Genomic DNA, 23,735 nt, shown 5'->3' on the forward strand with positions numbered 1-23,735 from the left:
CTAATGACAGTTACATTTCATTTATTTAATGTTCTGTATGCTTCACACATGAGTTATAGGAAGTATTCACAAACTCTGTTATATTTCGAAATCAAAAGAAAAAAGCTATTATATTTATATCTATCGCCTTACTATGGAAAATAATAATAATAATCTGACAAGATGATTGTCATGATCCTAAATGGAAAATAATCAGTGATAGAATGTGAAATACATGAATAAAATGAACTTTGTGTCAAAATATGTTCTTTTTCTTAGAATTTTAGGATGTTTTCTGAGATTCACCTTTCAGGTTTAGCAAAAATAGATAACTTCAGTGCTTTTTTAAGTTTATAAAGCAGCAGTATCAGAAATTAAGTGGGTTTTGCTTTTTAATGTTTGAGGTATATAAAGTACTGTAATTTCATTTTGCATGTGTTCCCCCCAGTATTTTGGAGCGCTATGTGCAAGATCAGATCCCTGGTGCTAAAGTGATAGTGGAATCGATCGGCCCTCTGCGGCACGGAGAAGGTTATGAACTTGAGGACTACACCAGATCAGACCTGCAGGTGTACGCCATCGACCCTCTCACCAACAGAGCCATCTCCAGGCAAGAGCTCTTCAAGTAAGCCAAACACACAGCCACTCCTGACACCTTTAACAAACATTTAGAAAAAGGGGAAAAAGTCAGAGCCTTGTCCTCTGTGCTACAGTATATCGTGCTGTCGTGACATTTCAAGTTTAAATCCGTCTTGCAACATTTCAAGATCCTTTTCAACTTTTGCTATTATGACATATCTCTAGTCTAAATAATAGTGGCAAAAATGAAAGAAAAAAAGTAAAGGAGAAAAGGGAAAAAACTGGCTTAGTGAACAGCTGTTCTACAGGAAGCACCTTGTCCTCATCGGTCGAGAGGAGAAAAGCCCCCTGAAGTCCAGACACAGAGCAATATGCTCATTTAAACTCAGCTGTGCCCTCTGTCTCAGCAGGGAGACGCGTCTATCCCTGAGATCCAACACAAGTGATCAGGATTTTGTTTAAATATGTATTTACTGAGCCAACACACACATCTCATTCATATTCACAAGCACATGAGATCACAGACCACCTGCCTTATTCTGCCTTTCTAGACACACTTCTTACTCTCTAACATGTTTTATTTTGTTCAGTGTTAGATGTGTTCTGCTTCTGTTTGTATCTCTACCAAAGCAAAGCAGCTGCCCAGATGAACATTTTATGCCTTAGAGGTTACTGGTAACAGTTCTTTAGAGAAATAAAGACATAAATGAAACTTTTTGTTGAAATACTGCACAGTACGACATCATTTGCAAGTTTTTCATGTAAAATGTTTAAGTATGTATTAACATCTATAACTTTTTTAAATTTCTTTTTTAAGATTTAAAGTGTTAGTTCACCCGGAAATGAAAATTCGTTCATCTTCTATTCACCCACGAAACATACTAGGTGTACGTGACTTTCTTCTTTCAGAATAATCCAATCTGAGTTATGTTAAAAATTGTCCTTGCTCTTCCAAGCTTTTCAATGTGGGTAAGAGGTGTTTGTTGTCAACAGTTCAGAAGATGTGAAATAAAGCCTGTATGTCTTCCAGTTCCCAACAGTCAGCAAAAGTGAGAAAAGATGTATTTATTACGTTTGAAATCTGGATATTTATCTTACAAAAATGCATGGATTTGCATTTTGTAACAGATTTGCACACTTTATTTCACATCTTCCGAACTGTTGACAACAAACAACCGCTTACCCCTACTGAAAGTCTTGGAAGAGCAAGAATTTTCATTCTCGGGTGAGCTAACCCTTTAAGATTTAATGTTAGGGTCTAAGGCAAAAAAAAAATCTAAGAAATTCCAGCAGAATTCTCCATTTAATCTCTTTATTATTTAACAGAACCAACTGAGATATTCAAAGAAAAGTTATTGTAGTATTATTATTGTTGTTTGTTCAACCTCTGTCACTCTGAAATCTCATCCATGTTTGTTGTCCATGATGCCGAGCTGCAAATGAATTTTGAGAGCCTTGAAACCATTGTTATTTTTATATTTACATTTTTTATTTAGTTTTACGATGTAGTAGTTTTTATGTGATATTATTATTATTATTATTATTATTATATAGCTTTATTCCTATTTTTTTTTTGTTTCAGTAATGTCTCTAGAAATACAATTATTTACTCATTATTTCAGTTATTTTACATTTTTTGTATATTTCTATATTTTATTTTATTTTATATGTAGAAAAATGGTTGAGATCATTTCAGTCAACTATTTAACTATTTATCAGCTCCTTTTTTTCCTTACAAAGATGATTTTTATGGTTCTCTTGGTAGTGTATGGGAAAAAAAGGACAATCCTCTTTTTTCTTGTAAATTAAAATTTTTGACTGAACTTTGCCTTTAAATAGATCTCATTTGCAGTTTTTCTTTGTTACAGATGAGCACATATTATTGTGTGTGGACATTATCTGTCTCCATTTGGCTGTTCTTCAGACTGAGTGTTTGTTTGTGTTCATGTACTTTTCTTCCTGAGAACAGCTGACTGCTGAGTTTTTTTCCAGCCTTCTCCTGTTCTGCTAGAGACAAGGTTGTTTTCTGGTGTCTCAGGTCATAAAACTCAAAATCTGCTTCTCAAAGCTTTACAGTACAGAATGCTGTAAAGTACCTCAGCATTCACAAAAGTTCCCCTCACAAAACTAGTTCCTTTCTCCAGAAGTCATCTGGTCACTTCCCAGTGGTGTTTCGTATGGATGAATCCAGTCATCCTGCTGGTTTGAAGCACGTTGATTTTGAAATGCGCTAAAAACAGGCAGCCATTGTTGAGCACGTTCACACTGCGTGTCTGTAACAGTGTGAGTTAACCCATGCTGTTTCTCTTCCTCCACAACAGGGACGTGATTCAAAGAGATGAAGGGCTTGTAGGTAAAACCAGGGGTTAAACCTGGATCTAACAATCTAAAATGAGGTTCCAGTGTCTTTGATTTTAGAAAAGTAACAAAAGTATTGGCAGTGTGTTCATCACTCTTTTCTGTTTCCTGTGTGCTTCAGTCTAGCTTGAGCCTGTTCCATTCCTTTTCCATGTAGTGAACCAGCAAATACCATACTGATACATAAATCTATATCCACATAAGCTATTTCAGCTTTACTTCAAATACTGAAAACTATTTTCCTTGCACTATTTTCCAAACCATTGTATGTCTTAACAAAGACTTGGAATAGAGTGCACGAGTCATTATTGGATATGGATTTTAGAATTGTATGGAGAACATTCTTCTTTTGTGTTTTATAGAAGAAAAATGTATAAAGGTTTGGAAGAACATGGGGGAGACTGAATTATCAATTTTCATTTTTTATTTAACTGTGCCTTTAAAAAAATACAATTTGTGGTTTTTCTATGTTAGAGATGAATGTTTTTTTTTTTTATGTGTATGTTTGTGTGGACATTTTTATCTTATTTATTATTTTATTTTATTTGTGTGAGTAAGTGTAAGTCCAGTAATCACAGCTTGGAAATTCAAACCCGTTCTTTTGATTTTGTTATCCAGTTAAACTACATAAGAACGTTTCTTTCACTATTTATTCATCTGCAGAACACCAAAGGTGAAGAATATTTCAGCTATGGAGAATAAAACAACACTGTAGACATTTTTCAATATCATCTTTTGTGTTTCACAAAGGAAATAAATTACACTCAGCCGGATTGAACTGATGGAACGTGGAGAGCACGTGTTTACAGGTGTAAATTCAGAATAGCAACAGAGTTACTCAGTTCACCTTGAAGATCAAAATCTATTCATCCTCAATTCTTTAAAGCTGAAAGGGAAACTCTTCAGATGTTGTGGAGCTCATATAAACATGTGGTTTTGTACAAGGTCTGTTTGACCACATAGATCAAACACACCCAGTCTTTCATCAGTCTGGATAATCGATTGTGTTTGAACAGTCCTGTTTACTAGGTGCTTCTGTTGAAGTGTTCTGCTGCATAGGGCTAATTGGTCTGCCGTGGATACTTATGAAGTACTTAACATGCAGGTCTATTTAAACATTATTGATCAACACAGTGTCAACAAAGCCGAGTCTTTTTAGATTTCATGTCGACTGAGGAGAAAAGTACTCTTGCTCTGCTTTGGAGTGGCTCTGCTAATCAGATCTATATCAAGATATTAAATCATAATAACTCAGGTTGATATTAGCACAGTCAAGCCATTTACACATGCAGGGGAGAATCAGGATTTCCATATCACGTTGCCTAGTAACCCATATGACGGACTGGAAAAGGCTAAATACAGCTGAACGGATGCTGCCCTCATTAGCAGGATTCTTGGCTCCCGTTTCTCCGCCGAAGATGTTTGGATTGACACTGAATGTTATCAACATGTAGCTGTCAATCATCTCAAGGCTGTCACAGTTACTACAGTATAAACATGCTGTGTATGCGAGCGGAAATGTACAGTCTTGTGATTATAATGTGCTTACTGTACAGGTATTTATTTGTGGAACAGTTTGACTTTTTAATCACACAGGCTTTATCTTATTATCGAATTTCATTTTTTTTTATTGTTATATTTGTAATATTTTTCAGTATAGTTTTAGTTTCATTCCTACAGTTGCTTTATGATTATTTATTTTTTGTACAATTATTTGCAGTATTTATTTTATTTTTTAATTTGATCACAAAATTTTCAATACATTTCAATTTCTTTAATACAGTTGCAGTATTACTGTGCAGTCTGAAAGTGTACATACTATTCTGTGTATTGACAGTGTATTTATTTATTTATGTGCTAATGTTGTTTTTTGTGATTATTGTGTGCTTAATGTACAGGTCCATATTGAAAAAATATTGAAAATAAAATTATTGTCTAAAATGTCTGCTCAATGTGTGTTTGACAGGTTTCTGGACGGCAAGATTCTGGACATTAATAAAGAGTTCCAGCCGTTCCTGGGCGAGGGCGGGCGGATTCTGGAGATCCGTTCTCCTGACATCGCGGCGAGTGTGAAGAAGGCTGCGCAGGCGGTGGGCTACACAGAGGGGGCTCTGCTGGCGCTGGCCATCATCATCGTTCTGTGCTGCATCCCTGCTATTCTCATCGTCATGGTGACATACAAACAGTGAGTAGAAAATCCTGCTGTTCATCTGGTTTCAGGTGATTGGTCAGCTGGTCTCCCAGCCTGACCAGTTAAAGAAAAGAGTCATTTTAATTTGTATTTGTATATTTGTAATTGTACATAAACAAATTAGTTTTTCATTATGGTTCAGTTTCATTCCTACCATTTTATTATGATATATATATATATATATATATATATATAATTTTTTTCATTTGCTCTCAATTAAAAAAAATAAATAATACTTCATACAGTTGCATTATTACTGTGATTTTTGTGGTGTTCTTTGTTCTTATTGATGGTCAAAGTGGTCAAAAGCACTCTAAAACGAGCTATAAAACCATCCACACAGCTTAGACTATTTTCAGGTTTTTTGTTTATTTGCTTGTTTTCAGTGGGGTATAATTAGTTAATAACTGACTTAATTATTATTGGTAGAAGTAGTAGTATTTTAGTATCAGGAAGTAAGTTATAATAATAATAACAATAACATTATTATTACTACTACTATTATTATTTATTAATCTGAGTAATATTAGTTTATTCATTTATTAATTATAGCCAGCCAATAAATACAAACCATCATAATAATATTTTTTAATATTTAATATTTTTAAACGTAACAATAATAATACTTATTATTATTTCAAGGTGTACAAAAAGCAACAAAAATGATTTTATATGTATTTTTCTTCATATTCCCTTCATATTTCTTCATGACTATGGTAAATGGGATTTGTTAAATCGCAACCTTATGTAACTTTATATTTCAACAGCTGCTTTCTAAGTGTGAGATTTTTTTGCCAGAGTAACCTGCAAATGTGAATTTTGTCGATAGTCAAAAGTTAACTATGATTACAAGACTAGCTAGCGGTTAAGAAGTATATAAACATAATAAAGACAGCATATTTCTTGTACCTTCCATCTCAGAGCTGCTATCGTACACACATGAAGACATTTAACTCTCTATTTGTAACCTCTACAGTTCTGAGAGCATTGAGGACAGGCTGGAAAAACACACACAGTAGGTGAGGGAGATGAGTATTGGATGCCAGGTATTAAAATGGCTTTTTTTCAGTAATTAGCCATGCTAACAGGCTAATCTCCCAGCCAGCTCTGTGTGAAAGCAGATTAATTATAAGCATTTGTGACATATCCCAGGCATTCGATCCATCAGTCACATCTACTCGTGAAAGCCCAGCATATGGGCCTGCTCTCCACACACAGCAGCTCCTCTGAGACGTGAGTGTGGTCCTGACCTTCTGCACACAGTCCGTCATCAGCTATTGTGTAAATACATAACAGATGGGTAATCATAGAGCGAACACAAACAACTAAACACACACACCTACAGCACGTGTATGAGAAGCTCGCTCTCGCACACACACGCATGCATGACTGCATTCAGATGTTTTGACGCATATTAAAGAGTTCAGTTTGTGACTACACTCTTGTACTAAAGGTGAAGTGACATTTTTTTTATGTCGTTTCATTTGGTTGTTTACTAAAGATGCCTAAAAGGTGAAGGATAAGTGTTAGCTTATATATCACAACACAAGATCTCACTCTGTCTTTCGAATAATTGCATTCTGATTAAATAAATAATATTGAGAGGAGCGCATCTTTGATAGCCTCCAGGAAGCCCAAGGTCAGGACGAGAGAGTGTGTGGATGAAATACAAAGATGGGAAGGAGAATAGAGAGCTGGAAAGACAGAGAGGTTTTGTTTCCCAGCTCTGGAGATGTGGGATAAACCGGGGTTATCCTGTGCTCTTATCACATTTTACAGCATGAATTATGCACTCACATCTGAAGCAGCTGAAATGGGCTGCATGGTTCAACACTATGAGCATTTTCTGGCCTGTGAAATGAGAGTTTGGACTCCCAGTCGATTAAAAATATGAATTAAGATCATGATCTATTACACAGTGAGTTGATTAACCAAGTTAATGACAATTACAGCCACGTATGGCAATTCATGTACGTGCAATAGAAATATTTTCTGGAAAAAGAGTGGTTAGAAAATATTTTTTAAGGCATTTACATACAGGCCAGAGAGTATTATTAATTTGAAATGATATATTCATATAAATCATATTATATAATATTTTCTTGTATTTTCATATTTAGCATGCTATGTTATCCATCCGTTTTTTAAACAACTTGTCCTCTGAAGGGTTTGTATATTATATTATATTATATTATATTATATTATATTATATTATATTATATTATATTATATTATATTATATTATATTATATACATTGCTTGTGTTTTGATGAATTATTCCTGTGCTTCATTATCTAAACATTTCCCTTTCTTCTTCCTCTTTCCCTGCACTTCCTGTCACTGCATGTGGACCCTGCGGTCAGATTCAAAGAGTAAGTCCAAATTCTTCTTTTTGATAAATTATTAGCCAGGACTGTGTGCCTTCGTACTCTCGTTATTCTGTTCAGTCCTTTAAAACAGAAACGGCAGTCGAAAGCTCGAATGCCATACTCACTCCAGCCTTCTCTGATTCCAGCACAATAGCGATGCCTTTGAAAATGAACAGAAATGACCTCATAGAGTACAAAATGAGCCAGGTTCAGCTCCCTTCTAATAAAACACCTCATCTCAGTGTGAAAGGTGCTGAATAACCCATGATATTTTGCTTTGCATGAATAAAAAGTGCTGGAACAGTTCAAATGAGAGTTTCCAGAGCTCCAGACCTCATATGCTCCCATAATAGAGCTGAAATGAGCCTTTTGAAAAGAAGGAAACTCACTCTTTGGGGGTGCCTTACAGGAGGCAGGCCGAGTGTGCCAAAACCGCCCGTATCCAGATGGCTCTTCCTGCCGGAAAATCGACAGGAGGTGGCGCTCCGACCAATCTCTATGAGGAGCTGGGAGACGGCAGCATGTGAGTTACCTGTCCTAAATAATACCCCTGTAAGAAAATCAAGAATAGTTCACCCAAAACTGGAGATTCTGTCATAAAATGATTTCTGTAATCGTTCAAAACCTCTATGACTTATTTTCTTGGGACTCCACAAAAATATAATAATAATAATTTAATTTAACACTACTTTAAAAATGTACTTTCAATTTAATGTGCATTTCTTTGATATTAATCATTGAGTGGCAAGTATTCAGTCAAATTTCTTGAGTCAAATTTGTATGACATTAAAGTTCATAGACATCGAACTCATTCTAAATATGTGTGAATGAGATCCAACAAAACAAAATTGCGGCAAAGTGTATGATTTTTGATGACATTTGTATGGACGAAAGCAGCTTGAGCATTCTGCTAAATATCTTATCTCGTGTCACATGAAGGAAAAAGAAAGTCTTTCATGATTGGAATGTCATGTGGGCGTAAATAATAGAATAACAGAATATTCATTTATATGTGAACTTGCCCTTTAATGCCCTGACCTGGTTCTTCATTTGAAAAATACATTATTTTTTCCTTGACATTTTCTAAACATTCTCTTTTTGACATCCCAAAGGTAATTGTTTCTTTAGGAAATTAGCTGTGTTTTTGGCTTTAATATGTCCATCCATAGAGATGTGCTCGCTGGATGTGTGGGTTTGGTGCAGCAGGAGTCCATTGCCAAGCTAAAGGCTGTTGTGAGTGGAATGAAATGTTAATAGATTAAAAGATTATAGCCGCAGCACAGCATCTGCGTCCCTCAGGTAAAGCCTTTTAAAGTGCTTTTGATTTAATGCAATCAAAACAAATGCAGCTGCTAACACAAATAGACAGCGAAAAAGACGCGGTTTTGAATTGAATCCATTAGAAAAGATGCTGAGATTGCTGGACCGTGTTTCTGAGTAGCAGTGTATTACCATCAACAGAAAGGAACATTAGGGGAGAATTTGTTTGATCGTGTATTGGGGAAACTTTTTTTGGGGTGGGGGGGGGGGTTAATATAAACAGTAGTCTTTCAGCAATCTTGTGAAACAATGATTAATGTGACCCTCAGACTGATTGTTGATGTGTGTATTTGTTTATTCTTGCCAGAAATTTCACCCCAAAAACAAAAGTAATAAGTTATTAATTTGATTTATTTCAAATGACTGTTATATATAGTTTAATTTAAATATGTAGTTTTAATACTGTAATTCTGATTTAATTTAAATTAAGTAACAATTTAGTATAGGGTCCAATTCACACTAATAACTAGTTGCTTATTAGCATGTCTATTTTTAACATATTGGCTGTTTATTAGTGCTTATAAAGTACATATTATGCATGACATCCATAATCCTACCCAATACCCTAAACTTAACAACTACCTTATAAACTATTAATAAGCAGCAAATAAGCAGTTAATTGAGGCAAAAGTCATAGTTAATGGTTAGTTAATAGTGAGAATTGGACGCTAAAATAAAGTGTGACCAAATTAATAATTTGATAATATATGTGACCCTGGATCATGAAACAAATCATAAGTAGCACCTACATTGCATTGATTCCTTGGACTCCGGTGCTTTTCCATTGCATTTTAAATAGAGATACGATCACACTTATCCACAGAAAAAAAAAAAGTGAAAAAGTGAAGTGACATTCAGCCAAGTATGGAGACCCATACTCAGAATTTGTGCTCTGCATTTAACCCATCCGAAATGCACACACACAGAGCAGTGAACACACACACTGTGAGCACACACCCGGAGCAGTGGGCAGCCATTTATGCTGCGGCGCCCGGGGAGCAGTTGGGGGTTCGATGCCTTCCTCAAGGGCACCTAAGTCGTGGTATTGAAGGTGGAGAGAGAGCTGTTCATGCACTACCCCCGCCCACAATTCCGTCCGGCCCGAGACTAGAACCCACAACCCTTCGATTGGGAGTCCAACCCTCTAACCATTAGGCCACGACTTCCCCTAAAACCACCACTTACAGTATATATTACTTAGTTGAACTGTATGTTATTAATAAAAACACATTTGCATTTACACCTTTGTGAAACATGGTTTTGTGTGCATTTACATTTGCCGTTTTTTGTGGTCAAGTTTCTGTTTTTGATTCCGTCGCTGAAAATGCATGCTAATACCAAATGTGAACAGGGCCTGCCTGTGTTAAATTGTCATCATATCCCTCTGTCTACATGGGTTTTTCCTCTCATGTTTCATTCATTCTCATCTTCTCTCTGCATTTTCCAGACTTGGACTACAGTGAGTAACATAAAATATGCTGCATTTCCCTGCAGTGATCTTTCCTACACGCTGCTTTCAATATATTTTATAAATCCCTCTTGACTTACATTTGTAGTTTCTAGTCCCTGTGTAACTTGCTCTGCAAGTTTTCTTTACCATTTCATTTGTTTGTACCCTTGATTCATGTCGAGTTGCATATTGAAAGGAACATTTTGATACTATTTACTGTTAAAAAAGAAAAAATGCACAGATACTTGTGTGTAGCTCTGTAGTGGATTAAAGCTTTAGTAGTTTGGCTAGATAAAGCCCTCGCCTCCCGGCTCTAGTGGTTCCTCGCAGTTCTCTCCTCAAAGCAAACAAACACGCTTCTTACGTCCTTCACTTTGAGACTAGCCAGTGTCACAGCTCATCTTGATTGATGTTTGAACCAAGATTATCTGAACAGATAGGGATTTCAAACTGGTTTATGAATGCAAGTGTATAATGTTTGCGCTTCGTAGCTGGAAATACACACTTTTGATTCTTGCTTGCATTCATCATATTATTGCTGCGTTCCATACAAAGTCGGATGTAGCAGGGTATTCCTACTAAATTTCTCAGTCTATATCACATTGCTCAAGGCCTAGATGATGGTGTGTAAAGAAACATGGCAGTGCTTGTCTTTGTTTTGCCGGTAGAACAGGGGCTAAGGCACATCTTAAGCCCCACCCCACTCATCACAGCTGCGTACATCTATAGTATTAAAATAAAAAAGACATTATATGAGATCAACATAGCTTAGACTCTTCTTGTGTCATTGATCTGCCAGATTCAGTCTTTACACTGACCCAATGGGTATACCCTATGATTATAAACAAAAAAGTTCATTACCTGTGTTTAAACATCTTTTTCTTTAAATATTTGCATTTTATTGGTTCACAAGTGAATGTTTATCATTAAATCTGTATAATTTCTGTATTGCATTTTTCCAAATAGGAACATGGAAATCCGACTTTCTGAATCGAACGCAGTATAAAGACTATTGTTAAGACTATTTATCTCAGAAGTCCTGACTAAGACTATTTGCCTGAGCTTTTTTAAAGCTGAATGTAAAATCTTGAGCAAATTTGTTTGGCCGAGCTCTTTCAAAGTCAATTAAAGTGAAGGATTTTTATTCAGTTTGACATTAGCGCTCTGTCCTCCCATGGCTTTTCTCTTCCCTCAATTCCTTCCTGTCTCTTTCCACACATGCTTCAATCTACTCTCCTTTAATTTTCTCTTGTGGGCTGCAGAAGGCGCAGAAAGTCTGTAATCGAGGAGGCAGATCGACAGAGTCTCATAAGAACCTTTGCCTCTCGTGCTATCGCCGCTCACAAACTGTGTGCCGGAAACGGAAAGTTGCTCGACAAGTTGCCCAAGTCAGAAAGCAACGTCACTTTCCTCTCAGATCAACGGCCGCTCACCACACAAAACCCGCTTTACCAGGATGGAGCGTCAAGTAGTCCTGAGCCCAACTCTGAGGTTCAAAGGGTCAGTGGGTTTTTGGACAGTGATGTCCCATCTCCGACAAGCCCCATCAGCCCGATGACTTCTTGGTCCTTGCCGTCCCGTATTCGAGGACAAGGGCTTTACGGTGACCTGCGCCGACAGGCTCTTTGGGACCCTGCCGAATGGGAGGAGCAAGAGCTGAAGGCAGGGCTTAAGGACAGCAGGGAAGAGCTTGATGTTGATGTAGATCAAAGTGGTAGAAGCACAGAAATGAAGCTGTCGGTCCGAGAACAAGCCAGACAGTTTGAGCAGCAAGCTTTAGCCGAACGGACACCGAGACAGAGCCGGGACTCTTACGCATCTCTAGATCCGGACGACCCACTGCTAACCGCCTTCATGTTCTCATCCAGTCCAATTTCTGTTGGCAAGGACATCCCACCCTGCATTATCATCACGGGGGGTGATGGTGAGACTCCTCCCCCACCCATGGCTCAGCGTCCCACTCCACCCGTCCTGAGGAAGTTCAGCTCCAGTATATCCAATTACATGACGGTGGAGCCTTGTGAGATCACTCTAGAATTCATATTGGACTCTCCGGGAAGTCCGCCAACCCCTCCTCCTGCCCCATCCTGCTCTTTACTTTCTCCTCCACCTGTGCGACAGGACTCCACCCCACCACCTACCCCGTCTCCTGTTCAGTCTCCTGAACCCCCTGCTCAGTCTCCGACTCCTGCACCTAAGCTAAGAGGGATCCTCAAGAACACAGGCAGATCTGCCAACCGCCTTGATGTGAAAGATGACAGCACTTGCGAAGGAGGACTTAAAGTCTCCAAGACTGTTGTTCTAAAAGAGACAGAATCAAAACCAGTTGAAACAGATGGCAGCCAATCAGAATCAGACTCTTCAGCTTAGCTCCCAAACTAACCAATCACAACGAAATAAGAGACTCCGCCCAAAGCAGCCCTTCGTTGCTGAATGAACTCTGGAACTCTTCTGCTATCTTCTTTCCAACTCCTTTGTCTATATCATTACTTACTTTTCCCTGTATCATTTCGAGGGCACTTTACTTTGAGAGCACTTTATAATATATTTCAGAGGAGGTCAAAAAAAGCATATAGTTTCATTTGTTTTTCTATGTTATGAGTGAGTTGTCTTTAAAGAGCGGTTGCTTGTGGATTTGTCAGTCCAATAGAATAACAGACAAAGGGAGTAAACAATCTGATTTAAAATATTACGCTATAATTAAAATTTTGGACAATGAAATCCTACAAGTATAAGCAAATAACAATGTATTTTATAAGAACAACTCTAATGGATCATAATAAAGATGCTTTTAAAAGTATAGGAAAAGGAATTTGCAGTAATGCATTTATATGATCAAAGAAGTGAATGTGTTCTTGTAGAAGATTCTACCTCTAAACCGTTTTTCTTTATTATTATTTTTAATTTATTGATTCAAACTGTTCTGCTGATTTCAGATTATTTTCTTTTGTTTGTTTGTTTTAGTAATTTTGGCAATATGAAAAGCTCTCTGAAATGTAACATACTACTCTTTAAAATTTTGTTTTGTTTAGTGAGATTGTTTTAAGAAATGTATGCTTTTATTCAGCAAAAAGTGACAGTAAAGACATTTGTTATTAAAAAACATTCTATTTTAACTAAAAGCTGTTCATTTGAACGTTCAATTCATTAAAGAATCCTAAAAAACAGTATCCTGGTTTCCAATAAAATATTAAGCAGCACAACTGTTTTTGTGCCACATAATAAGAAATTATTTTTTTCTTGAGAAGCAAATCGGCATATTGAAATCATTTCTGAAAGATCATGAGACAATGAACACTGGAATAACAGCTGCTAAAAATTCAGCTTTGACATCAAAAGAATTAATTACATTTTAAAATATATCAAAATAGATACTTTAATATTAAAAAAAAAATTTGAATGTATTTTTGATCAAATAAATGCAGTCTTGGTGAGCATTTCAACATCTTAACGACACGTAACTTTTGATCAGCAGTGTATATTTTTTAAGAATATTTATTTTGTATATTTGTATTTTACATTTATATAGTTTTTTGCAAAATATGCATAGCATGCATTTATCAGTTTACACATTTATAAGAAAATTTGAGCAAGTGGAATAATGTTTTACCAGTGGTATATATGAAATTATATATATATGAAACTATATATACTTTTTATCAAATTAATCAAAATAATATTTGAACTGATTGTCACTGTGAATATTTCATGTTTAAATGTAGCACACTCCGTTCTTCGTAGCAGGCAGATGTTGGTGTGAGGAGCTGTTATCATGATCATGTGACTCTGAGAGGAATGTTTGTTGATGATAAAGGTAGTGACAGACTGTTATCAATTTTGATTAGAATGGGCCTTATAATTAAAGATCAGATTTTGTTTGATCAATTCAGTATAATAAAAAAAAAGAAAAAGTATGAATTTAACCAAATTATCCAATAGCCTGCACAGCCGAAGTAATGTCAATGGAAAAGGAAGGTCATTTCAGAGGTAGAGCAGGTTATTACATTTTGATTGAAGATTTGAAAGAGACATTTTTATTTAGAATAATGAGCACTGGTGAATCACAATAAGACTAGGAACATGCATTAAGAAAGTAAATAGGGTTGGTTTTGAAGGTTAAAAACAGGTCATTCTTTATATGTCTTTCTGATGTATTCACCGTATCTCGCTCTTTATCTCTCTTCCCTGTTCTTTTAGTCTCACTAACCCTTTTTAAAGGCTGTCTAGAGTGCCAGACCTCCTGAAGCTCTCCGGTCTCGGTTCAGTCCTGCGGATGTTTTTTGCCCTTTCAGAAATGCAAGCAGACAAGAATCACGTCGAGATGAAACAATACCGCTAATCGTTTATATGTGGCACAAGGCAGGGGGACGTTCGCGCCGCCGTTCCACACTGAATTCACCCCATCAGGCGCACAGTCAATGTCTCTCCATTCATACAAACCGCTCCTACAATATCTCAGCAGGGGTCTTCAGATGGCATCTCCCTCATCCATATTGAAAAAAATCTGTTTGAAATCTGTCATCATCCCATAAGCAAATGCTCACCGATTTGCTAATGTTTCATCTTTGGTTCCGATGTGTTTGTTTATTTTATTACATAGAAATTAGGTCAAATTACACTTATTAGAAGAAGTAACTGATATATGATATGAAATAACTGATATGAAGTACTCTCATTTTCTAATAGAGCAGAAGAGAGCAGTTTTATTTTGTGTGGTGAGGCAGGGAATATAAAAGGAGGGAGGAAGTGAGGAAGATATAAACACAGGAGAGAGAAAAAGAGAATTAGGGTTAGTGATGTCAACGGCAGCGATTGATTAGTTAAATTTCTCCAGACCTCGCCGGCTGTGCTTTCATCCTGCTGAGCAGTTCGTGTGAATATAGAGCCGTTCCTCTGAACCTACAAACAAGCCCTGACACTTAGCACAACATCCACTCAGTTTGCACATAAATCATCTGCCTTAGAACACATACATAACACATCATTTGTAATCCTTAGTAATACTATCTATTCTTTGTCGTCTATTGTATTGTTGTAGGTAGAATCAAAATGAAAGCCTGTTTCCAATATGATTTTTAATCTCACAATTCTGACTTTTTTTCCCCCTCACAATTGTGGATGTTGTGCGTAAGTGTCGGGGCTTGTTTGTAGGTTCAGAGGAACGGCTCTATATTCACATGAACTGCTCAGCAGGATGAAAGCACAGCCGGCGAGGTCTGGAGAAATTTAATTAATCAATCAATGAGTCCGCCGTTGAAATTACTAAGCCTAATTCTCTTTTTTAGTGTTTGTGTCTTCCTCACTTCCTCCCTCCTTTCCTATTCCCTGCCTCACCACACATAATAAAACCACTCTTTTCTGCTCTATTAGAAAATGAGAGTACTTCATCTCAGTACTTTGTCTATTAAAAGGAGATCTTACTTTAATGTTTTTTAAAGTACACACATACACACTCAGAACAACATGATGTTGTAATCACTTAATGGAGTTTCTTCTTGGCCCTTGAGAGACCCCTCAAATGTAACTTTCCTGGAAATGTTGTTTGTGAATGATAGGACAATTTATAGCTACTGCATTAAATGCAGGTTGTTTGTTAGTGTGTGTGTGTGTGTATGTGTGTGTGTGTGCGTGTGTTGGTTTATTATTAATTAGAAAACAACATGCTTCAAAAAGCATATTAATGTGTGAACTGCATCTTTAGTTAAGAGGTGATTTTCATTAAATCTTCATTTTATTTCCGCCCTAGTTTTGAGGACCCCTCTTTTAGATGTAGTAAACTTTTTTTGTACAATTTTGTTCCAAAACTATAGCCAGGTAAACACACACACACACTGGTTTCCATGTTTAATGGGGACATTCCAGATGTGTAAATTTGGTGTAACCAAATTTATTTGTATTACTTGTATAACGTTGGGAATACCAGGTACGGACACACACACACACACACACACAGACTGAACAATATGCTGCTCATTTGTCACAGTGTTTTAATCACTTAGTGGGTTTCATTCTTGGCCCTCGAGAGACCCCTCAAATGTAACTTTCCTGGAGATTTTGCTAGTGTATGATAGGACAGTTTCTAGCTACTGCATTGAATACAGGTTGCGTGTGAGTTTGTGTGCATATGTTGATTTACCACTCATCAGAAAATGGCTTGTTTGGGAAAAGCAGATTAACTTGCTTGTGAAGTCTTCGTTGTAGGTAAAACTGCTTGTGTCAGGACTATCTGCCCCATTTCCCTGAGTGCATTTTTATCTTTCAAGTGCTTTTCCATTTAAATATGGTGTTTTCATTCTGGTCCAGTGATAAGAAAGGACAGGAAGTGTTGAAATGCACAAAAGTGAGTCAGACTCTACAAGAACAAGACAAGTCTAAAATCACTTAGCTAGTCAACAAATTGCCCATATTCAGGTACTTAATTCTTTATCATCATTTTTTTTTTCTGTCTCTTTCAGCAGGCGTGGCTTTGGCAGAGAGGTTGGTCAGTTTTTTTTTACATTTCCTTTAATCTCATCACTATTTCTATCACTTAGAGTTAAGATTTGCTAATGCAAAACTCATAATTGTACTTTAACTATGACATTTTCCTGCATGGATATGAATAATACCTCATCATGGTATCATGATAGTTACTTTTGCATTGGCAGACACCTCTTAGATTTTCATCAAACATGTAAAAATCCAGTTCTATGTAGTTGATTTAGTTGAAGGTAAGAGTGCTTTAATAGTACCTTGTGAGAGGCTTACACTGAAATCTCAATGAGATGAAGGGAGCAATTGAAACTTTGCCATTAAACTTAAATTTACACCCCGCTAAGGAGTGTTAATTGAAGAGTCTTGTCTTTTCTTAGTTCTGCCCGCACACATGATTTTGCAGCCAGAACATGTCACGTCAATGTCTAAGATGCAAAGTTAATGCATATAGGTTGCATATGCATGCTGTCAAACACAACCTTTTCTGACCTTTCAGGCACTTTAGCTCTTAAAATTGGGTCTACTTCTTAACATAGAACATTTTCCCCTCGTCTGCATCTCTGCTATTATCTTTCTCAACAGGAGCTGGTTTTTCTCCCCTCTTTCCTGTTTTTAATGCAAATCTTTTAGCTGTCATTTTCTCTATCTGATCATTCATTTTAAATGTATGCAGCGACATCTTTTCTTGCTATTCTCTTTGTCTGTCTTTTATTCGGTGCTGCCTCTCATGTATTCTCTCTTAGTGTCAAATCTTCTTTTTTTCCTCTCCCTCTCTTTTCTCTGTGACTGTGCCAGCAGCAGCAGCAGCTGTTGAGACCCTCTCTGCTCCGGCCTGAGGTAACATCTCTGTTTTTCTGCATGCCTTTCCTTCGTTGTTACTGAAGATGTTTTATAAGGTCCCCTGATAAACATTTCAGTGTTAACGCAGGAGACAAAACTGCACTCAAACTCATGGGGTTTTTAATAGCCAAGTAATATTCCTGAATGGACTGTTGACCCCAAAAAATGTAAACGCTGTCAGCCTGAATTCACACTAATGTCCATTCCTTCATTCAGGCCTTCCACAGAACATAAAAATGAGAAGTTTAGCAGCATGTCCAAGCTGTGTTTGTTCATACAGTTAAGGGGACGAAGACTAGGGAAGGTTTTATGAATCCATACAGGATAATTCTAATTTATTATTAGCTGAAATTGAAACGTAGGGGTGAGGAAATTGAAACGTAGGGGTGAGTAAATGATGCCAAGATTTTCATTTTTTTATGAACTTCAAAATACAAGAAAGAAATTAATTTTCAGCAAGGATGCATTCAGTTCAAAACTCTATTATAAATACATTTTGTTTTTTTGAACTCTCTATTAATCACAGAATCCACAAAAATATTAAGCAGCACAAGAAAACAAGCTGTTTTCAACATTGATAATAATATCAATAAATGTCTCCTGAGCACCAGATCAGCAAATTAGAATGATTCCTGAAGGATCATGTGACACTGCAGACGTAGTAAAGAAGTAATGAAGCTTAATCACTACATTTTTAAATATATAAAAATAAAACACTGTCATTTTGAAATTGCAGCTATATTTTTCAATATATGTTTTTATGTATTTTTTTATAAAATAGATGATCAGCCCTGATAAGCATGAAAGATCTTTCAGACCCCAAACTTTTGAACAGTAGTCTAGTGTTCAATTGCATTCCCAGTTTAAATTAAGTTACAGTATTGGGTGAACAAGCACACAGTGTGCCAGAAAAGTAATTGGCTGTATCAATTTTGCTCCAACCCTGACTGATTTTAGTAGCCTGTGTGAAGATGAAGTCTGACATCTGTCTTTATGTTTGTATTTAGGCTCTCTCCATGGAATCCGGTATCGACCCTGGACAAGATTACTATTCCCAAGACTACTATAGCTACGATCAAGGGTGAGTTTCAGAGTATACACAAGGCTAGTGTGTCTTTGTTCCAGACTGAGTTTGTGTATTTCAGATATTTTACATCTTTACTTAAAGGTTGAGTATGTAATGTCTTCCTCTCTATCTCTCTGTCTATAATCAGATTTTATTCACCTTATCCTTGATCACTTCTTCAGTAGTTTTCTACTTTCTCTATTGCCGTTTTTACAATTGTTTTGATGATGCCAAGACACCTGAGCCCCCAATAAAAAAATGTAAAAAAAAAAAAAAATCCAACCAGAGAAACAGAGGCTCTCCAATTAAAGATTTTCCGGTTAAAAGATTCCTGTAGTGAGTACAGTACACTAATTGAGCATCTTGTGTGTCCAAGTAGGAGACAGCAGAAGTGAGAGAAAGAGGTGTAAACACTCTCAAACTGACACGTAATGTACCATCGGAACAGCTTAACTATTGGAACAGATGCTCTTGCAAATGTTGAACTGCATGGTTTAACGTCAGCCCATCTGATGAGATGCTGGAAGCTTTGATGAGATTAATGTGCCCTCACCTCCACACAGCCGTCTTTAGCTGAGCTCAGTGGATTCATTAAGACGTGAGCCGCATGTTTGCTTGTAGGACTTTCAGAGATCAGACTCAAGTGTAATGGCATCCTCTATTACGTTCTGTAGAGTCATTCGATTTTTGTAGAGAGATGAGCAGCAGATGGTCTTAAAGGCCTCTGTAGTGCTCTGAGCGTTAGCTGTGAGCACCACAGAACAGATGATGTGCTTCAACATGAAGATCAAGACATCAAAACCACTGATGATAGACTTCTTAAGGTCTTATTTAACATTTTAAAATGGATAGTGCCAGACCTCGATGCAGATCAGTCAATCCAGAATTCCGGTCATGCTAAAGTACACAATATAAAAGAAATAATATGCAAAACACCTACAATATATATACAGTATATATTTATATTATATATATATATATATATATATTTATCAATATCAGAATTGTTTTCTTGAGAATTCCCTCAAACTTTTCTCCGATTCCTTTAAATGTCAAGGTTTTTTTGTCCATAGTCAAGGCCTTTGAGAAAGAAGGGTGGCTTTGATTCCGCAGACATCAAGGGACAGAGTGGGGAAGATAAATGTTGCACTTCTGTGAGGCTGAACTGCACCTGCTATCAGAGAGACCCGGCCTGCTGAAGATCCAGGGCTATTTAGAGAGCTTAGGATTCTTTAATGGGGGTTTAGACTTTAATCCCTGGATCACAGGGACTGTTTGTCCTAGGTGGGTGGAGCTATGCATGGGCTGATGTTGATTGCGAGTGTAATGAGGCATCTGTTTTGCCTTTCCCATCTTCAATAAGTGTATCTATTTTCAAACCTGTTGGAGGTCTCACTCCCACAATACTCAGAATTGAGGTAGCACAGTGGAGGTTAAGCAGAGTAAAAAAAAAAAAAAATTAAATCAAACTTTAAAATAAAAAGAAAAGCAATGTGTCAAGACAAACTTTTGGAAAGAACGTGATGTGATTGAAGGGATGGGATAAATCCATCAATTGGAAATAAGCAAATTAAACTTTAATACTTATGCACACAATAACTTTAAGGTATGTTCATTTGTTATATTATTTCCATTATTTTCTTCAGGTATGAACCCTATCCACCCTACGGCAGCCGCAGGAGGCTGATTACACCTATGTATGATGAGTATGGAGAGGCCATCATGGAAGATGAAGGATATTACTATGGTGGACCAGAGGTAATCTTGCACATTCATTCATAGGAAACTTGAAGAAAATGTTGCAGAAAGGATGATTTTTCTTGTTTGTAATCTTGTCATCATCAAAAGGATATAACTTTAGTAAATATAACAGTAATAATTTAATATAGAGTTTGGCCATTTAATATTAGTAGTCTTGATGGACAAGATTGTTTTAAAGGATGTCACAATAGCATTGGGCAAAAGGGCGAGGGGGGTGGAGAGGTCCTGGATGTGGAAAACGAGTGGGATTCCAGAATTTCCCACCAGAGGATGAGATTAAACAGGCGAAGAATCCAAAACTGCAAAGAGGCAGAAGTCTGTCATGAAGCTCAGCAAGTTGCTCACTGCTGGGAGGAAAACTGAACCTACCTCCCCATGGAAGAAGGCCAAGATTTTCCTGATGATTTTTTGGGAAAGCGAAGAAAGACAAATATTATGCCAAGCAGAGCCACCTTCTGCTCGCTCCTCACTGAAATCGGTCCTCGGAGGGTTTGAGTGCAGGAGCACGAAGCAGCAGAAGTGGGAGTGTTTCCAGAAGTGCAAGAGGTACTCCAAGCGGCAGAGGATCAGGTGGCACCTCTAAGGGGTCTTCAATATGGTCATCACAAGTTTCAGTGTCTGGTGAGGAGAGCAGCGGTGAGTTAGGGTCAGCGAGTGGCTTTGAAGAGGCATCAGGGACAGAAATGAGGATCGGCTGGATCTGCTGGATCTTCTGCATTGGATGATGATGGATCAGATGCCGCTTCCATGTCCGGCTGTGAGAGAAGCTCCACAAGCACAAGATCAGCAGGAGGAAGTCGCCGTTCTAGCAAGAGCATCATTACCCGATCCTCCCAGGACAACATTGATGAGGAACGTGACGGGGACGAAGAGGCTTCTGAAAAAGAAGATGATGATGAGGAGGAGGATGATGAAACAACAGAGAGCAGAGAGTCGTCCAGCGAGATAAGTGATAGATCAATGTCACAGAGGTCAAGTGTGATCTTGAGCAAAAAGTGCAGGCACACCATGTGCCTCAGAGGGCAGCATTCAGAGTACAGATGAGAAATTTGGAGGCCTTTCGGTAATCATAGAGGTGGATGAGGATGCCATAAACTCCTGCTCTAGGAGTTGCTAACAGCAGTCAGGAACCAGAGGTACCACAGAAGTAACAGATGCAGATTCCGACTCTGGCGATTCTACAGCTTTCTAAAAACCCCACTTAATTCCCTTCTTTTCTCTTATACTGGACGTGTTTCAGAACCATTCCAACTGCGTGGAAGTGCTGAAAATGGTATGCCGTGATCTTTTTATTTAATTTTTTATTCTAGCGTGCTTCTCAAATTTCTTCTCTTGTGTGAACCCAAATTACCAACCTTAAACTGTCTTCCGATTGTTTATTTGTACTTTAAATCTTCTCATGTTTCTGTTTCCAAAAACAGTATCCCTACATATGAGTGCTTTAATATGTTATTGACAGTACATCTGCTTTACTAGGCATGCACACAAGATCCCATTTATGATTGCAGTTTTCACGGCTGGGGCCATATTTGCAACAAAATCTTAAAGCTAATAAATGTTAAGAACCTTATAGCTAGGAACTCTTAGCAGGACTCTTAAAATAAATAAACTGATAAAATAAAATTGTTTGTGAACATGGCCCATGGTATCTACCATTCCCAATTAGTGGAGATTATGTCTTCGATAGCTGATTCATGTTAATAATTCTTCTCTCTGATCTCCAGGCTGGCAAAAGGAAGCGAATCAAACTGCTGTTGGACCGAGAGCATGACACGACCTCAACAGGAGAAGACAGTGGACCAGACGTCCAGCGCAATCGCATACCCAACATCAGCAGCCACAGTAACATCAACGGATCGGTATACCTTGCCCAAAATGGTACCATCATCCGAACGCGGAGGCCCCCTTACCCCAACAACTTAAAACTGGGCTCACCAACACGATTAGGTAAACAGTTTAAAAAACTGGACAAGCTAGGTGTCACACATGAAGAGCATTTACCTTTAAATGGAACAGAAGACAATGGGCCTACTATCAGCACCACCACTGCCCTTTCCTATGTTACTGATCACAACCTTAACTCCAAAGAGTGCAGTGTAATTGGACCTAACAGCATAGGGTCCAAATCCAACATCTATAAAGCCTGTTCGGAGCAGGATAAGGGGTGCTGTGAGCAGGAGTCCTCAGTGGACAATGGGGAAATTAAAGAGTTGGTAGAGTCTCAATGTGAGCAAACGCTGTCTGATGAAGAAGAGCTCTGGATGGGTCCCTGGAACAACTTACACATACCAATGACAAAACTCTGATTTCTAGTTTTGCTAATGCTGATGGTACTGTTTCTATTTAGTTTCCTTTCTAGTCTTTTCTATCTTCTATTTGGGTTCTATAAAGAGTTTATCTCGATTCTGTTGTACACACATCAGACACCGACTAAGAAATGTGATTCTCTTATAAAGAATTCATGCAGATGACTATATTTCACTTCTTATTGTAGTGTCAGATTAATTGTTGTGGAAGACAGGGCTATTCTGTACGAATTTCTTTGCCTCAAGTCAGCCGTTTCCAAGATGTATAAAACTTGTGTAATTAAAGATATTAGTTATCAGATATGATTTCACAAACAGACAATACAAAAAAAAATGTAGCCGAATCAAACCGTTTAGAAAGTGTGTCCATTACAGCTTTGACTGAATAGTATTTTTTAATAAATGAATCAACCAACGGTTGTTCAAAAACTCCCTAAAAATCAGTATAACCAGTGAAGGCTGCTACACTCAGTTATTCCTCACGTTTTTAATGGATGTATTTTTTACATTGAGAATATATATATGGTTGTAATGGCCCGAATATTTTGAAAAGATTATTTACATAGGTCTATAAATGTATACGTAAGTATAATATATACAGTCTATGTATTTTGATAACTTCAACAATTATTTTCATCAAAAATTGAATTTTTTTTGTTTTTGTTTTTTACACTGGTCAAATAGTTTGAAGCTTCGATTCATAATCATCATCCTCATGAATAAAAATGTGAACATGATCCAAACATGTTTGTCAATAAATCGACAATTAGCAAACATTTTTTATGTTCATACATACAATGTTCATACAATGGAATGTCACTCTACTAAATGTCTCCTTAAAGTGTGTTTTATATTTGTATTTTCTTAACTGCTGTCTTTTACAGGTCAGATATAGAAGATATAACGGAGGCTTTCTCAGATAATAATTAAGAACACAGAGGCTTTCTCTGATGAATCACTGAGCACAAGCTGAATATGAACATTTTTCCCAACAGTCTTTCATCTGCCCATCAAAGGCTGACCACTCTGTCAGATATGAATA

General features: G+C 37.2%; 1 protein-coding gene across 1 annotated transcript in view; it reads left to right on the forward strand.

Moving 5' to 3' along the window:
- LOC113092383 (protocadherin-15) overlaps nucleotides 1-23,509 on the forward strand; it is a 157,307-nt gene extending 133,798 nt beyond the window's left edge. The window contains exons 30-38 of the mRNA XM_026257974.1: nucleotides 428-604; nucleotides 4,883-5,101; nucleotides 7,471-7,479; nucleotides 7,886-7,999; nucleotides 16,702-16,723; nucleotides 17,516-17,557; nucleotides 18,568-18,641; nucleotides 20,273-20,384; nucleotides 22,112-23,509. Coding sequence (XP_026113759.1) covers nucleotides 428-604; nucleotides 4,883-5,101; nucleotides 7,471-7,479; nucleotides 7,886-7,999; nucleotides 16,702-16,723; nucleotides 17,516-17,557; nucleotides 18,568-18,641; nucleotides 20,273-20,384; nucleotides 22,112-22,693 — 1,351 coding nt within the window. The 3' untranslated portion in view covers nucleotides 22,694-23,509. The remainder of the gene's footprint in view (nucleotides 1-427; nucleotides 605-4,882; nucleotides 5,102-7,470; nucleotides 7,480-7,885; nucleotides 8,000-16,701; nucleotides 16,724-17,515; nucleotides 17,558-18,567; nucleotides 18,642-20,272; nucleotides 20,385-22,111) is intronic.
- Nucleotides 23,510-23,735: the final 226 nt, after the last annotated feature.

This window comes from Carassius auratus, unplaced genomic scaffold (assembly GCF_003368295.1).
Source record: "Carassius auratus strain Wakin unplaced genomic scaffold, ASM336829v1 scaf_tig00214575, whole genome shotgun sequence".
In the NCBI taxonomy this organism is placed as follows: domain Eukaryota; kingdom Metazoa; phylum Chordata; class Actinopteri; order Cypriniformes; family Cyprinidae; genus Carassius; species Carassius auratus.